The sequence below is a fragment of the Larimichthys crocea genome, chromosome VII (assembly GCF_000972845.2).
Source record: "Larimichthys crocea isolate SSNF chromosome VII, L_crocea_2.0, whole genome shotgun sequence".
In the NCBI taxonomy this organism is placed as follows: domain Eukaryota; kingdom Metazoa; phylum Chordata; class Actinopteri; family Sciaenidae; genus Larimichthys; species Larimichthys crocea.
This window is the reverse complement of record NC_040017.1, coordinates 7,364,131-7,380,262: the sequence shown is the minus strand read 5'-3', so window position 1 is coordinate 7,380,262 and position 16,132 is coordinate 7,364,131. Positions and strand designations below refer to the sequence as shown.

General features: G+C 42.9%; 2 protein-coding genes across 2 annotated transcripts; one reads left to right on the top strand and one right to left on the bottom strand.

Moving 5' to 3' along the window:
* Positions 1-115: 115 nt before the first annotated feature.
* LOC109142139 (centrosomal protein of 164 kDa) lies at positions 116-6,713 on the bottom strand. Its single transcript, XM_027280309.1, has 12 exons — positions 6,540-6,713; positions 6,040-6,120; positions 5,717-5,828; positions 4,781-5,012; positions 4,164-4,322; positions 3,921-4,058; positions 3,765-3,845; positions 3,445-3,549; positions 2,171-2,387; positions 987-1,807; positions 391-444; positions 116-292 (listed from the first exon to the last, which is right to left on the bottom strand). Exons 2-12 carry the CDS (start codon positions 6,113-6,115, stop codon positions 116-118), a joined length of 2,172 nt encoding a protein of 723 aa, XP_027136110.1. The 5' UTR covers positions 6,116-6,120; positions 6,540-6,713.
* Positions 6,714-13,668: 6,955 nt separating this feature from the next.
* apoa1b (apolipoprotein A-Ib) lies at positions 13,669-16,089 on the top strand. The gene is made up of 4 exons (XM_010745246.3): positions 13,669-13,761; positions 14,485-14,536; positions 14,762-14,903; positions 15,071-16,089. The coding sequence occupies exons 1-4, from the start codon at positions 13,684-13,686 to the stop codon at positions 15,663-15,665; spliced, it is 867 nt and encodes a 288-aa protein (XP_010743548.1). The 5' UTR covers positions 13,669-13,683; the 3' UTR covers positions 15,666-16,089.
* Positions 16,090-16,132: the final 43 nt, after the last annotated feature.

Genomic DNA, 16,132 nt, shown 5'->3' with positions numbered 1-16,132 from the left:
AAGTGACAATTTCACAGCTGAAATCCTCATGAAACAGCTGAATTTGTCGGGGATGCGCTGGATCAAAAAGGACTTGAGGACATACTTCTTCAACAGATACTGAGGATAATTCGACCTAGTCCTCGCCGTTTTCCAGGAACATCAAAACAACAACAAACCTCTTGGCAGCATCTGCCGGCTTTGTCTTTGCCTCCTCATTCTCCTCCTCTTCTTTTCTGTCCTCTTTGTCATCCTTCTCAAGTGGACTCACAGTGCCAGACAGGTCGTTGATGTCCAGAACTTTCTCCGACAGCTTTAAGAAACAAAAGAAGAACCATTACAAAAACAGGTCGACAATAAACAGCCAAATAAATGTATGAATAGTGGTGGACGTGTGCATGATCAGAGTACCTTGCCATCTATGGAGAATAAAGCGTCCTCAACGATCTTGCTGGCCTCAGACTCCTGCAAGAACACACACAGGAACATTTTGTGAAAAGGTTAGCACTCCGAATTAACTCAGACATGCACATGTGTACAAGCGACACTAAACACTGACACGCACAGCGGAAGGCAAAGGCAAGAGCATACATGCAGACATAAGCGAGGTCGGAGAGCTGTAACTGTAAAAATCAAGACAGCTGAGCTGATCTGTGGCAAGACAGCGAGGAGACACTGAGAACGAGGGAGGCAATGGTGGGAGATGAGAGTCAAATCAAAGCAGCGACCTCAAAGCAGATAGACTACCCAAAAGCCTGTCAGTGGGAAAAGGAGTCAGAAATATCCAATCCAGTCCTCAGGGGCTCCAACAGATTATTGTCCTTTTGACAAACAGACCAACCGGTGCGCGAGCGATGGCATCCATGGCCGGGTATGGCACAGCATGAGGCAGCCCCTAAGGCAGTGGAGTTGGATTCTGGGAGCTACATGCAGACATCAAGCGGGATCAGGGTTGGGGGTGGGGGGCTGGGAATGTGAGTGCACACAGAGGCAACACCAAACCCTACCTCTGGAGAAAGGGGGCATTTTTTTGTCACGTTCTTCATCATGCCGGCAAGAATTTTTCTCTTTTGGTCAAGAGTTTTACGGCCGCTCGGCATCGTCTCCTCGCCTAGCTCGGCTGGTCGAATTCGAGCCGCCCCGGTCTCAAAAACTTCGACTTCCTCCTCACTCTCCGGCACAGTTTGAGGCTTTTGGGCATCCGATTCCTCGTCTACCTCCGGTCCTCCCCCCTCTGTTTCTCCCCCTTCACTCTGTGCACATCTCTCTATCACCTCCTCGTCACTCTCTGTCAGCTTCCTCTGGCTCAGGGAGCATCTCTCCAGAGCTTCATCGCTCTCCTCCTCCTCCTGCTCTCTTTCGGTATTTACCTCCACCTCCTCTTCCTCACTCTCATTCTGCTCATTCTCCTCATCTATGCTCCTCTCAAGCTCATCTCTCCCTTTGTCCTCCTCCACGCTCCCTCCATCTTGATCACTTTTGAAGCATTTTTTCACTACCTCATCGCTACCTTCCTCTAACTCATAGTTGTCCTCCTCTTCCTTCACCTCTTCTTTCTCCTCCATTAAACTCTCAGCAGGCTCGTCGCTCTCCACATTCTCGTCTCCGTCATTGGTCTCATCGTTCTGCCTTTCAACGCATCTTTCTACCTCCTCATCGCTGCCATTTTCCTCTCTTTCATCGCTCTCCTGCTTCTCACTGTGGTTCAAGTTTTCTGACACTTCATCACCTTTACGGCACTCCTCCTCCACCTCATCCACCTCTTCCTTCTTGCTTTCTATAGACTCTTTACTTCTTCCCTGCTCTAGCTCCATCTCATCCCCCTCTCCTTCTTTCATTTTTCTCTTGTCTGATTCATCGTCCTGTGCCTCTCCATCTTCCAACTCATTTTCTACTTCTTCTTCCTCCTCTGCATCCTCTCCCTTCTCCCTCTGAACATCCTCATCCTCCAACTCTCCTCCCTCCTCCTCCTCCTTTAACTCTTCCTCTTCCCCTCCACCTTCATCTTGTCCTTTCTCTCTCTGAACATCCTCATCTTCTAATTCTCCTACCTCCTCCACCACCTCCTTTAACTCCTCTGCTTCCTCTCCACCTTCATCTTTTCCTTTCTCTCTCTGAACATCCTCGTCTTCCAACTCTCCTCCCTCTTCCTCCTCCTCCTTTAACTCTTCCTCTTCCCCTCCACCTTCACCTTCATCTTGTCCTTTCTCTCCCTGAACATCCTTGTCATCCAACTCTCCTCCCTCCTCCTCCTCCTCTTCCACCACCTCATTTAACTCCTCTGCTACCTCCTGTGGAGCCGAGTGTTTAGATTGAGGGCTGATAGGACTTGTCCCCTCCACACTGACAACATGGTTTCCACTGCCCGCCAATGAAGACAGGAGGAGGTGGCGGCCTCTCAAAGAATCCTTGGTGGAAGGGAATATGAAGAGCAGTCCATCCATCCCACAACAGAGGCACAAAGGAAGGCGTGCAGAGACACAAGGGAGAGAAAAGGACGGAGGAAGGCAGGTGAGGGAAGGAAGCAGACAGAAAAAAAGATTGTGACCCCCACTGAAAGACAGTGGCAGGGGAGGGTGATGATCTTGACACAACTGCATGCAAAACGACGGATCAATCGTGCTTACAACCAACACGTGAAAAACAAATAAAAATATGCACAGAAAAATATACAAACACAGGCACACACACACACGGGAGCAGCTTTGTTTGATAAATGTCAGCATATCTCCACAAAAAAAAAAAAAAATAAAATCACTCAATCAAAACGGTCATCTTTCATTAGTAATTAATGTATTATTCATAAATTAGAACATCTAATTTAATTAGTAGGGATTGGTAGGGAGTTCGCACTGGTCTTAAATTATAGAGTTCATAGAATTCATAATTTTGTGATGACGTGTGATGCTGATATATAATTTCAGACAGCAGAGCAGTAACAGTGACAGTATGAAGACAGCAGGACAAAGAGGAAGACGCAGCGGCAGCAGCCGTGCCCGTAGGACGGATCCAAACACAAGCCTGGGTCACGGTGCAGAGGTGAGAGAGGTTTTAAAAAGGTCAGAGAGGTCACATGAGAGAAAGAGAACAGATGGTTTAGAATCACAGTTACATGAGCTAAGAAGAAAAGTCCACTATGGTAGACATACACTGAGGCTGTGTAGACATGTGTAAACAATTAGGACTGCCCCAGGCTTATGTATACATGTGTATATTAGCATTTATATCCCAAATTATTAGGTCTCATAACCTCTATAATTATGAATTTACATATGAATCTTTATTACCTGTGATGGCAGGGCTGTTGTTTCCATCAAGTAATAACTCGTCAATCACAGTGCAGACATACTATGGCCATTCAAAGGATGTGGTACAGACAGGTGTTATAGACAAAAGACGGAAATGGCTGAATGAGCAGGAAAGACAAAAGAAAGACGGGAGGCTTGTGTCTGTGTGTGTATTTACCTGTTGGGACGGTGGTTCGACGCTGTGATCTCTAGATAGAGCCAAGTCCTGCAACTCTGGCTCTGTCCTCTCCTCAGCTGGAGCTCCACCACTGGCCTCACTGTCCTAAAGCGCACACACACACACACACACACACACACACACACACACACACACACACACACACACACATAGGACACTAAAACTTTCCACTGGAACTGATTCAGCATTATATAAGAAAAGATTCATGCCTAAAAACACTGTAGCTTTGTAGAATAAATCAAAATCAACACTACTGTTCTCATTTTCTCTTTTTATAAGAATGGTTGCATCCTGTCTACCTCATACTGTAGGCCTCCACCAAGGTCATCCAGGTCCAGGTGAAGGTTCTTCAATAATCGGTCTGTACTGCGGAGACTCAGCTGAAAGAGAAAACACGTCTGGTTTCATACGGATATCAAGTATACAACGCTACTACTTTGGTTGTTTTGCTGTACCTCATTTTCTGAGACTTTCTCATCGTCATGGTCCTCATAATCATCATCGTCTTCATCATCAAAGCCAGGCACAGTGAGGGACACCCTCTCCTCCTGCCTGCTGCCCAAAACACTAGATGCTCCGCTGCTCCGAGTGCCCTGACAGAGAAAGAAAGTCAACACAGCGTACTGTATACTGTGTGGGTTTGGGTTAGAGGCTAAAATTTATATCATATGATCCTTCATATAACACTGGGATCGTACTCCAAGGGAAGTCTTTAGGGGCTCCAGTCCCCCAGAGCTGCCGAGCGACCGCCGGAGAGCAGGCGCAGAACCAGGCAGTGGGCCCGGGGCATCCAGACCTCTCAGAGGAGCCAGGCTGCCCAGTGGGGATGGTAGGGGTCCCAAGGCTGAACTCAATGCCTACAGGAAAAGGGACACGGTCAAAGAAGTAAAGATGTGCTTTTGCTGTTTTTGTCATCATTCTGCTGTCAGCCTGCCGTTCCTCAAGTCACATAAATAGCCGAGCAGATGGGTGAAATTATTTCGGTCTAGTGTTTTAGATTTAGGGGGCTCTATTTACAGAATACTGTCCGCAAAAATAAAATAGGAATCCAACCCAAAAAACATCACCTGCCCATTCGTTGGGCTCTATTCCAGATTGCACCTTGCAGTTGCACAACTGTTCCCGCAGTTTGTACTTGTCACTGGGCTCTTTTGGGAAAATAGAGGCCACGGCATTCTCATGATGAGAAACTAGGCTTTTTTTTTTTTCCAATGGGAAATTTTCTTTTTACATACACCAATGCTGCTGCAGGAGTTGAAAAACTGTTTTGCTCTCTTATTTTTGTAACACAAGAGTGAAAAACAAAACCACTCACACCGGGAGTCTTGAGCGTCTCCTTCTTCTTCTTCTCTTTCTTCTCCTTCTTTTCTTTCTTCTTCTTCTTCTCCTTGTCCTTCTTGGCCCCCGTGCCTCCCGCGGTGGCCGCGAGCTGAGCACGCTCGCGCTCCTGGGCCACCAGACGGCGGTAGTGCTCGTCGCAGGGGTGATCCCACGTGGACTGGCCCGAGGAGAAGTTGAAATAGTAGATGTCGCCCGTCACATCTTGGCTGTGGGGGTGGAGGAGGGGGGAGAGGAGGGGGGTCACTTCAGCACCTCCAAAAAGTCCCAGGAGGGTGCAGAGGGGGCGGAGTAGGTGAAGGAAAGATGACGGGTGGACGGGTAGGTGAACAGAGAGATGTCACCAAAAGTTGTGTCGTCACCTGGAACTGAATGCTGCATCGCACATCTCAAATCTAAGCTCTCAATCTCTCAAAGCCTTAATTTGCAAATGTGGGTTAAAGTATAGAGGAAATTGGCTTCTAGTTGATTGAAATGCAGTTTGTTGCTCATCAGTCCTACACAAACCCTTAGAACGACACCTTAACCTACAACCTACACCTGATTTGATGTCAAATCTGCCTGATATTCCTGTACATCTCACCGTAGAAACTGTTATGGTAAGGTTGCTATGCACCTCCACCTTCACGTGTCAGGAACAGACCTTCATGCTTGATTAGTTGGCATGGACACAAACACCCCTTACTCTTCATCTACACTGTCAAACACACTCGAAGTCGCTGCCAGGACAGCATCGCTGGCGAGGTTTCAACAGTGTTCATGGTAGCTTTCAACTTTTAATCAACAGGAACAGAAACCCAGAGAAAGACTGGAAAAACATCACAGCCCCAACACACACAGATTCAAATTACTGCTGTTTAAAGGTTACTTTCCTGGGGCTCTACTCTTCCACTTTTGCCTCCACCTTACTTACCAAGGCTTCCACTCGGGAGGCAGAGGGGCAACAATGCCTTCCCTGGCCAGCCACAGGAGCTCCGGCTCACTGTCGGGATCAATACCAATCTCTCGTGCGTACTCTTGGATTTCTGATGAGAGATGAGACAAACCGAATTACTGTAATAGCAATATATTTTACCGCATCTAGTAGATTCAACAGCTCATTAAAGCAACAGAAGGACATAAGGTCAGCTGCTGAATCGTTTTGACTCGTGTCTGAAGAGCTTATATATTTGAATTTGGGGATAATCTCGGCACAGTGACTCAGTCATATCTTTGCCTGTGCTGCCACGTGATTACCTTGTTCAGAGGGTATATAGGTCTCATCATAGTCCTCTTCAAGGATCAGCTGGTCTCCTATGAGAGCTGCAGTCATGGTTACTGCAGGGGAGGGGGGGATGCAAAACAGGATGACTGGCACAAGAAGAGGCACATATGTCGTTTATAACACACGAAGACAGCCTTAACTCTTCACTATGCTGTGCCAAACAGGCTTCATGCTCAGCTAATAAGATTAACAAATCCACTAAATCAAGCTAATGTTGCACAAATACAAAGCGACGCCTCCTTATAAAGTACACGTGAGAGACTGTGCGTGAGTGAAGCCACGCCAACATCTCGAAAACACAAAATATCTACGATATATCATTTTTTAAGCAAAGTATTGCGTGGGACGTCTTAGTGAACGGATGAGCTAAGCTACCTAGCACCTCGGCTAACTTGAACGTCAGCTCCTTCACGTTAGCTCAGCCGGCTAAGTAGTTTGGGAGAATGTGTTCATTCGCGATTAAAAGAGTTACCTGCCAAACTTTTATTCGTTTTCTCATTAGCCGCTGAGACAGCGCGGGTCAGTTGTCAGTTGTTTGGCGCAGACATTGTGTACGCAGAGGGGGACAAAGATGCCAAAGTTAGCGGCACTAACAACATCTCCAAGGACGCTTCCCCCGTTTCCTGTTGACGATGGGAGCGCGGCTCCTATTGGCTCATGGAGCCACGGCGAGGCGTTCAGGCGTCCTCGGAAATTTCACCGTCGTCGAGAGTTTTAACAAGTTTTGCACATTTAGCAAAAGTGTCGTTAGCGACTTTTGCCTCATTTACAAATGTCACAGAACGTCAACAGTATAAGACAACAGTAACCTGTGATGAAATGCATTTTGTGTTTCACGAGATGTTTCTCCTTCATAAGTTTGTTTGTATTAAAATAGCGAGTTTAAATGGGTCTTCCGTGTGTTTGCGCTGCACCTGAAAGCATCAATCACTGTGCATCCACAGTGACTCAAATACCATCTGCCATCCTCACAGTTGTGGGTGTATGTTGTGGGCAATACGCTTTCAAAGAGAGATCCAGCTTTACAGTTAGTAATCATAACTGACTAACTAACTTATGGCTAACTGTATCCATCCTCCTCTTACTCATTTGTCTCCCTCTTGTGTGGTTTTAGACTGAAAGCTTGGCTTTGAGAGTTTTACTCACTTTTGATTACTCAAATTAGTTTTCAAATGTATCAGCGGTACAGCCCCAGAACCTCTTTCCAGATATATAGACAAGGCCATTGCAGAGTAACTGGTGAACTCCACAATGAAGATCTGAGTTTGGACTATCAGCTTTCTCCATAAAGGCTTGTCACCTCTAGAGTACTTTACCAACTGAAATGAATAATCAGTAATTCCAGTTATAAAATATTTTATAACATAGGTCAGGGGCTAAAAGCAACGTAGAGCTGTACCCATTTTAGAGAATTGCAGTACAACTCTAAATTACAAATGTGTGTTGGTGTGTTGTGTGTATTTTGTTGTAGTTCCATAACTGTAGTGTATTACGGTCCATATTTGTATATCTACTGGTGTATCGTAGTTTATATATTGTGGTATTTCCATACCTATAGTGTATTGTGGATTTAGGACACTGAAAGTTGTATATTTTAATTATATTGTGCATGTAAAAGCACAACTAGGGACAAGAGTTAAAAACGATCAATATACTCTCTGTACAACACATCAGTTTCTTTGCTTTGCTTTGCACTGGAACTATTTTTTAATTGCATCATCCCTTCCTAATAAAAGAAGTAGTGCCTTGATGCCCAGCATCTGTGAGCTCTACTCTACTTGTGAAAAGAAACATGTTCATGTGTCATAGTTATCTCTGTCATCTTGGCTTAAAAGGAGCCAATTTATTTTGGAAACTTTTTAAAATATCTTCAAAATTCCTCATATTTCCTTTTTCCACCATGGCTTTCATGTGTTTCTTAAGCCAAGAAGCTGGTCCTGTTGTAATGTTAATGTTAAACTAATCACTGAGAAATATCAGCTTAGCCTTTGCCTCCTATATCTCAAAGAACTATTCTCTTTTGAATGTGTGTTAAAGCAGCTTAGCAAGGTTTATTTTGACAAAGGGAAAAGGTGAAGTGTTTTGCATGTGTCCTTGCAGGGGACGTTGAATGTAAGGATCCCTGTGGCGTGTTAAATTACACTTTCGGTCCCCAAGCCTCTAACTCACAGCTGGGGGCTGCTTTAACACCTTGTTGCTAAATGATGCATTTGTCTCGTCCCGTAGCCAGGGTGTGACATCAGATTGTTGACACTTTTCTAATGGAATCCATTGCTGACTGTCATCTAAAACAGGGTAAATTAGAACAAGTCTCCTGTCCACCATCTCGCAGAAGACTTGTCAAAATATCTGGTATAGTACGTGCACAGAGTAGAACTGTAGCTTCAAATAAATTAGTCTTAGCCTGACTTCTGTCATGATCTCTTTACTCAGGGTTTTAAGCACAAGAGAGCAGATGAGGGGGAGGACTGATGCAACATGTCTGATCCCCTTTCCATATACTCTTGGACGTAGAAGCTGTGGTGACGTCCTTAACTGAGTAAATTATGGTGGTGCCAATAATGCAGTACATTTTCAAATATCCTCTAAGTTTAAACATGTATTTCTTCCTCTGTTACACATCGGTTTTTCACTTATTGTACATGCTTCCTTTTGGCATTAGGTACATACTATTAGATCATACAAATCTAATTATCTAGAATGTTTGACATGGGTTCAAGTAAAAACGACTTGTCTTTCATTCCTGTGTTTGCCATGGTGTGGGCGGCTTGGTTCTACTAACCGAGTGAATGACCTCTCATCTTGGGCAATGCTAACTTTAGAATTACAAACAGGCCTTGAAACTCAAATGATCAACTCAACACCTACTCACCAAACTGGATTGACAAAAACAATTATAAGCAACACAAATCATTGACAGATTTGCAGTGTGTTTTTCCTCAAACATGAATCATGCACTGTATGTTTCAGTTTGTGAATGAGCAAACAATGTGGTATCCATGTAGTTTTTCTTTTTCAGTGTTAAAATGTGAGTCAGCTTATCGTTTTTATTTATTTATTTATTTATGATGGTGGTAGTTCTTGCATCTTTGTTGTTGTGAACAACCCAACCGAAATCCATTTCATGAAATTAGTAGTAGAAGTAATGCAACCAAGCTAACATGTTCTTTCCCCAACAATTAATGGATTCAATAACTTGTTTAGCCATTGTTTCAAACCAGCTGGAAAAAAGCATAAACAATACTGTGAGTGAAGGTGGCACAGTGAAACTACTCTCGTAATTCCCAATTATATTAAACCTAAATGTTTTAATGGTAATGGCTAAATGTAGTGAAGTAAAAAGCATGTAACAGCATAGCCTAAACATCCAGTACTTTCACAAAATTGCTATTTCTGGCAGTGCCTTTCCCTGGATTGTTACCTGTAGTAAAGAATTACACTATGCTGCATGTTCCCTTTTTTGATCATTTAAACAGTCACACTGTGTACTGGAGAATTTGCAGTTGCATCAGCGTTTTACCATGGAACATGTTTTTCTTACCCTAACATTTAACTATGCACTTATAATAATAAACTGCATTATCTTCGAACAGTTTAAGGGCAGCAAATGAAGGCTCATAAAAGGAGAAGATAATGTTTCCTATCCCTGATCAGAACGACAACTCACACCTTGTTGGTTGGCATGTAGTTGCCCAAGTGTGTCCTCATTATTTGTTCATTACGTGAGAGTTGAGAGTGAGTGTGTTTTATGATTAAACAATATTCCTCTTCATTTTGTTCCTCGAATGATTTAGGTTATCTGAGTTCAGGGTGGATTTTCTTTGCTTTGCTGTCAAGCTGTACAACCCACAGGGCGATGCAACCTACAGTGACTCTCTACGACCAGGGCTTCAGTCCAAATATCTGTATTAAAGCAGGAGCGACCTCGGCAGATGTGACATTGCAAAACCACATCACTACAGTTAATGAGACTTGGGTATAGCAATCTGAAGTGGTGTGTGTGTTGGAGAAAATGAGAGAGAGCTGTCCACGCTGTTGCTCACAGCTGAGATAACCTCCCCTGCTGGTTTGAGAACAGTGCTCCATCATGGAGGCAGCTGGAACAATGACGTGACCTTTGAACCTCAGCCAGGGCCTGATCAAATGGTGGATTTTCTGATTAAATATTTATCAGCTCCAGGCAATTACCCCACATCTGCCTGGCTGTTTGATGGTCACTGTAACAGGGCTTGTTGATCATCAACAAAGAACTTCCTTTTCTTATTGGGGCATTGATAAATCCCATCACATGAGTTAGCCTAGAAATCAATTGGTTTTGCGTAAGTGATGACAGCACTGAAGTTCTACGAAATAGACCAAATCCTTGCTTTAACCACATTATTGTCTCTGTCTAGCAGTTATGCTGTCTTAAATCAAGCCCAAATGGTGCTTGCAATCCAGCTTTGACCAGGTGGTGCTCTCTGTATATTATGATTTTTCCCAAAATAGTGGTCAGCCAAGAATATTCACAATTATAATTGCTTAATGTCTCATTTGCTCATTTAAAATGTTCTTGTCTCTTGTTGTCATAATTGAGTGTTTTCAGTTTTCTAAAAAAAATGCAACCTTAGCAATTGCCTAGCCAACTAAGAATTTGTATTGATAACAATTACGACAGCAGTAATCTAGATAGAGGGTTCGTTGTGGATACTGAATCAATGTGCTGCAGTGCAAGCAATCTCAAAGGTTGCTGTTCCAGATAAGAGTCATTCTTCTGACAAGGCCTGTTTCACTCCTGGTGAGCTCTGAGCTCAGAGCAGCTGACACGGAGAACACGCTTATCTCATGGGCCAGGGCAAAAGCCCTAAAGACTACTGTACAATGACAGTACAAGCTGGAGCCTCTGACTGAGGAGTCGTGATATGATCTGTATAGATTTTTACTGCTCTTGGTGTGTATAGTGGAGGCCTGCAATAATGATTATTTTAATTCTTTGTAATTTTTCAAAATTTTCCAGGGCCCCATGTAGCTTCTTCAAGTTGTTTGTTTTGTCCAACCACTTGTTCAAAACCATTGTTCTTGCTTAGCAAAACTAACTACTACTACTAAATATACTTCTTAGCTAGAAATTAGGTCATACTATTAAGTCATATTAACTACAAAGCTTCCATTACACTTTCAAATTGTCTGCTGTATTTTGCTAACTGGTGTCAGGCAAATGGTTAGAGGTGATGCGAGAAGGCGTTGATGTGGCCCGAATTGGTAACGGCTCTGACATCTGTCTTCACAGCCTCATTAAGCTCAGCCTGGCTCCTCTCTGTAAAAATGTGAAGTGAATGAGTTTGTAGTAGGAGGTGAGAGTGAAGACAGACACCACAGTGGCAAATGATAAATAACAAAGGCAAATGGATGCAGAGAAAGAATGTAATTTGGCCGTTAAATAGGCACAGAGGATTTACTGCAGTCATACAGTGAAACCCTTACAAAGGGAAAGTGGAACTTTGTTTTGTGATTTGAACTCTTCACAAATCTGCTGCATAAAGGCAATAAATGAATGCTAAGCTTTAAGGCAACACACTAAATGGAGTGCTTGTGTGATCTATCCCATTAAAAGACAAGGTTGGAACTAAATATTAGAAACACTTTTCAACATACAAGCTATAGCCTCACGAGTCAACGCCTTTCATCCAGTCTTAACAAAACTGAACATTGTAAGGTTGAACTAAATTAAACTAAATCGTATGACAGCTCTACTTCATAAGGTAAAGCTGGTGGAGAACACTAGAGGACATTTAAGAACATTTATGTTTTATTCGCTGTGGTGAACTTGTTTTTCATATGCAAAATTGAGAGTTAATTCCTTGTTACCCTTTCATAGTGTTAATTGCCTTGAATGTTGCATATAACATATGTTACTGTACATGAATTAAACTCTTACTGTAGTATCTTGCCACATGTTGCCTCATATATGACATGCTGCAATCACCCAGAACAAGTACTGACAGCGCACAAAACTTTAGTTTAGTGGTATTCGAAGAAAAGTGCATATTGGCTACTGGAACTATAATATGTAAAGAAACAAACACCAGTTTCTTGGTTACAGTTGATTGCCACTGACCACTGATGACAATGATTAACCCTGCACCTAATAACCCTGCACTATTAGACTGCCTTTCACTCTGCAGACAGCTGTGGTATGACATGTCATGGTACATGTATCAGCACATAGAGATGATTGTGCAGAATGATTTCTAAAGCACATTAATACACAAGGGTTAAAAAAAAATATGAATGAACATCTGTACATCATGTGACCTTCTGTTTGAGGTTAAATGTGTTTTTACTGCATTAAAGTGTGTTTTAATATATGTGTTAGTGATTTTACGACACACTTTCACTTTATATCTTAACTTTCTTTGTAATAAGAGAAAAATGATCTAACCGTATACAAATCTTAAAAGAATAGGTATGAATCAGCATTTATCATATGAGGCTTGCATGACAAAATACATAACAGTCCATATGGTATGCACATTATATATGTAGATAATTAGAGACAACAGTCTGTACTTATTACTAATCCTCAAATTACATGAAGCCATGGTGACAAAGTCCACTGGTGATAGGACAACAAACAACAGCATGGCACACACCACTCTTTGACCTATTAATCACACACACAAGCCGCAAACTTTGTTATCCATAAACTGAGATAAGTCTGTCCTCATACTCTGTGTTCCCTATAGATTACTGCACTGTTACAGTGAGTGCGTTTGCATTTATTCTCACTGATTTAGCAACATGCAGATTGTGATTGTGATTGTGATTTCAGAGAGTTGATTACAACAAGTCACAGTCTTCTGTTTGCTCTTGTTTGTCTATCTTGGCAGCCTTTTGGCAAAACTGGGACTGTTAGTAATGTGGCTTTCTTGTCCTACACATTCTTCTGTAACAGGAGCAATGCAATAAAACCGCTTCAAACTGTTGTTTTTAAGTGTACGTTGCAAAAATGTGTAAAGTACAACATGTGGGATAGCTTCACTTAGGCTACATAGGGGAATTGTAACAATTTCTGTCACCTTTTTACATCTTTTTTTTCATACAATTCATTATTTCCACCAATCTTCCCCCCCTCCTGGTCTCTACTTTTTATTTGATATCATAAAAAACTCTTTCTGTCTTGTCACCCTCTCCCATTTGTGTCATATTCACACTTCTTTTCTAATTTAACTTCCTTTCTAAGCTTTAGGGCTCCGTCTTCACTCTGAGCCGCCTTTTGTTTATGTCAGCCTTTCATGTAGTTGACACAATAGCAACTTGGCAACAGAACAAATGGCAAAACGCCATTAAATAAATCAAGAAATAAATAAAATCCCAGACACAGCACAGGTAAAATGTCCTGTTATCTTTAATTTTAATTTAGAGGATTGCTAAGGAATGATACTGATGATACTCAACAATGTATAGCTAATCTGTGACTGTGTGTGTCAGTGTATGTGCTGAGTGATCTCTTCCCAGCAGGTGACCATTGAACTCTCAACTCAGTCCTCCTGCTGAGAGAGATGGCAGGGGGGTGAGGTCCACCTCCACGGAGACACACAACCCTCACACCTCCGCCCCCCACCCCTCCTCCCCACATGGACTCATCCCTCATCGAGCACTATAAAAAGTCTGTTCTTGCTGAAGTTCTGCAGTCTCGACAAGAACTCCACCAGGTAAGGCAAGCAACTTCTGTGGCTGTAACTGGAACTTGGGCTGTAGAAAAGGCAGTCAGAAAAGAATATCTTTTGGAAAACGTATTCGTCTGCCAGAGTGAGCTTTCTGCAATCTGGAAACTGATGAAGTTGTGAACTGGAGCCAGAAATAAGTTTCACTGCAAGAAAGAAAAGTTGTAGCGTTAACTTTTAATTGTGGTTTTTAATTTGAGTTCATTTTACCTCTGGGATCACGCTGTTAAGCCTGTCATGATATTTTAGTAGTTAACTTTATTTTGATCAAGAGATCCCAAAACTTAAGTGCTCCTGGTGCTAGACTGTCTTTAAGATCAGAAAGATGATTCTGTGACTTGATTTACTGCAAAGCCTGGAAGAGGATTTCGAAACAGAGCTAATCTGCTTGAGCTGTCTCTCTAATTTGTAGCCACCCTTAATCTACCAAGATTACAGGTTCTTTTAAGAGGCAGCCATATGTTTAGTGTAAACTCATTTGGGCATATTCAGGGTTGAGCGTGTAGCTTTAACTTTAACTTTAGCTTCAAGCCCACACAGAGGTACAATTCAATATTTGTTGGATAAACTGTTTTACCATTTTAAAATATTTTTTTGCTAATTTATTTGAGTACTTTAAGCATGTTTTGTTGTTGTTGTTTTTTAAACTGTATTACTGAGTGTGACATGTACTGAATAAATGAATAACCATTACACCTTTTTCCATTCCAGACCACCATCATGAAATTTGTGGCTCTCACTCTTGCCCTTCTCCTGGCTGTCGGTGAGTACTGAATGCACTGGTTCTTACCTAACCTGCATGTACAGCTTTGCTCAGTCAGTAGATTAATTTTGTTTAAAAATTTAAATTAAATTTTAGATATACCAAATTTTTTACATTACATTACAAATAGTCTTTTCTGATTGCTTACTTTTGTTTTTTCCTTTCCTTTCCTTTCTTCTTTTTTCTGCTCACCTCTGCTCCCCACCTTTCCTTTCCTCCTGTCAGGCTCTCAGGCCGCTTCCTTGCCAGATCCACCTACCCAACTGGCCCACGTCCGGGCTGCTGCGGATCTCTACCTGACTCAGTTGAAGGAAAGTGCCAACAGAGCCCTGGCACAGCTGGATGACACTGAATACAAGGAGATCAAGTAAGGACCGATCAACTCATCCATTGCTACTCTCTATAATTGGTCCCTATCTTGGTCCCTCACTGGTCCATTCTCCCTTAAGTCACTTTTTACAGATCTCTAATCAACATTTATTCATTTAACTTAAGCTAAAATGGTTTTGTGCCCCCATCTCTGTTCTTTCCCAGGGACAGCGTGTCTCAGCACATAGAGAACTTCCACACTCAGCTCAAGGCTCTGCAGGCTCAGGTCTCCCCAGTCACTGACAGCGTCGTCAGCACCATCTCTGATGCCACTGCTGATCTCCGTACTTCCCTGATAGCTGATCTCGATCAACTGAAGGCTGACATCGAGCCCAAGCGTGTAGCTCTGAGAGCGGTCATTGAAAAGCATCTTGATGAGTACAAAACCGAGCTGGAGCCCATCATGAAAGAATACTACGTGAAGCACACAAATGACATGGCTGTCCTCAAGGAAAAGTTGGAGCCAGTTGTCGAGTCTCTGCAGGCTAAGGTGTCCACCAATCTAGAGGAGACCAAGGCCGCCCTGGCACCAATTGTGGAGACAGTGCGCGCCAAGCTTTCTGAGCGTCTGGAGGCTCTGAAGCAGTTGGCTACTCCCTACGTCGAAGAATACAAGGAGCAGCTGAAGAATGTCTACACCCAGGCCCAGGGTGCCGATGGAGAAGCACTGAAGGCAAAGATTGCACCTTTAGCTGATGACATCAAGTCCAAGCTCCAGGCTATCTTCCAGATCATCACTGCTTCCGTCACCAAGAACTAAATCCTCCCAACCCTGTTCCTGTAACTAACCTCACATACCTGTCTTGTTTTAGATCCATTCCACCTTTCTCTCTATTCTATCTTTCCTCACGGGGACCACCTCCCAAAATGAAGCCGATGCCTGACTGGTGCACTCGTTCACAACAAAATGGCTGGACTCTTGCTCTCTCTCTTTCCCATGCAAACACCTTACTTCATGCACACATGCTTAAGCACATGCAGGCAAACACACACACACAGACACACACATACACAGCACACTTGCTTTCATGCTTTGCTCTTTGCATACCATGGCCAACTGCTTACATTTTGTGTAGGAATTGTATGTGAATTAACACAAGTGCCTGGACCTCTGTGTAATGATGCTTGTCTGAAAACTGTGCTTTGATGAAATACAGCTCAATAAACATCTGACTGTACTACTACTACTTTGCTCTCTGACTAATAGTGTCAAAGATATTTAAATAA

What these genes read in the sequence shown, in the direction of transcription:
- LOC109142139 (XM_027280309.1), bottom strand. Translation starts at nt 6,115, where the DNA reads ATGACTGCAGCTCTCATAGGAGACCAGCTGATCCTTGAAGAGGACTAT. An exon ending in AGAAAGTCTCAGAAAATGAG is followed by an intron (nt 3,846 to 3,920) that starts GTACAGCAAAAC and finishes TTTCTCTTTCAG; the next exon opens with CTGAGTCTCCGCAGTACAGA. An exon ending in TCGAACCACCGTCCCAACAG is followed by an intron (nt 2,388 to 3,444) that starts GTAAATACACAC and finishes CCTTCCACCAAG; the next exon opens with GATTCTTTGAGAGGCCGCCA.
- apoa1b (XM_010745246.3), top strand. Translation starts at nt 13,684, where the DNA reads ATGGACTCATCCCTCATCGAGCACTATAAAAAGTCTGTTCTTGCTGAA. An exon ending in TGCCCTTCTCCTGGCTGTCG is followed by an intron (nt 14,537 to 14,761) that starts GTGAGTACTGAA and finishes TCCTCCTGTCAG; the next exon opens with GCTCTCAGGCCGCTTCCTTG. An exon ending in ACTGAATACAAGGAGATCAA is followed by an intron (nt 14,904 to 15,070) that starts GTAAGGACCGAT and finishes GTTCTTTCCCAG; the next exon opens with GGACAGCGTGTCTCAGCACA.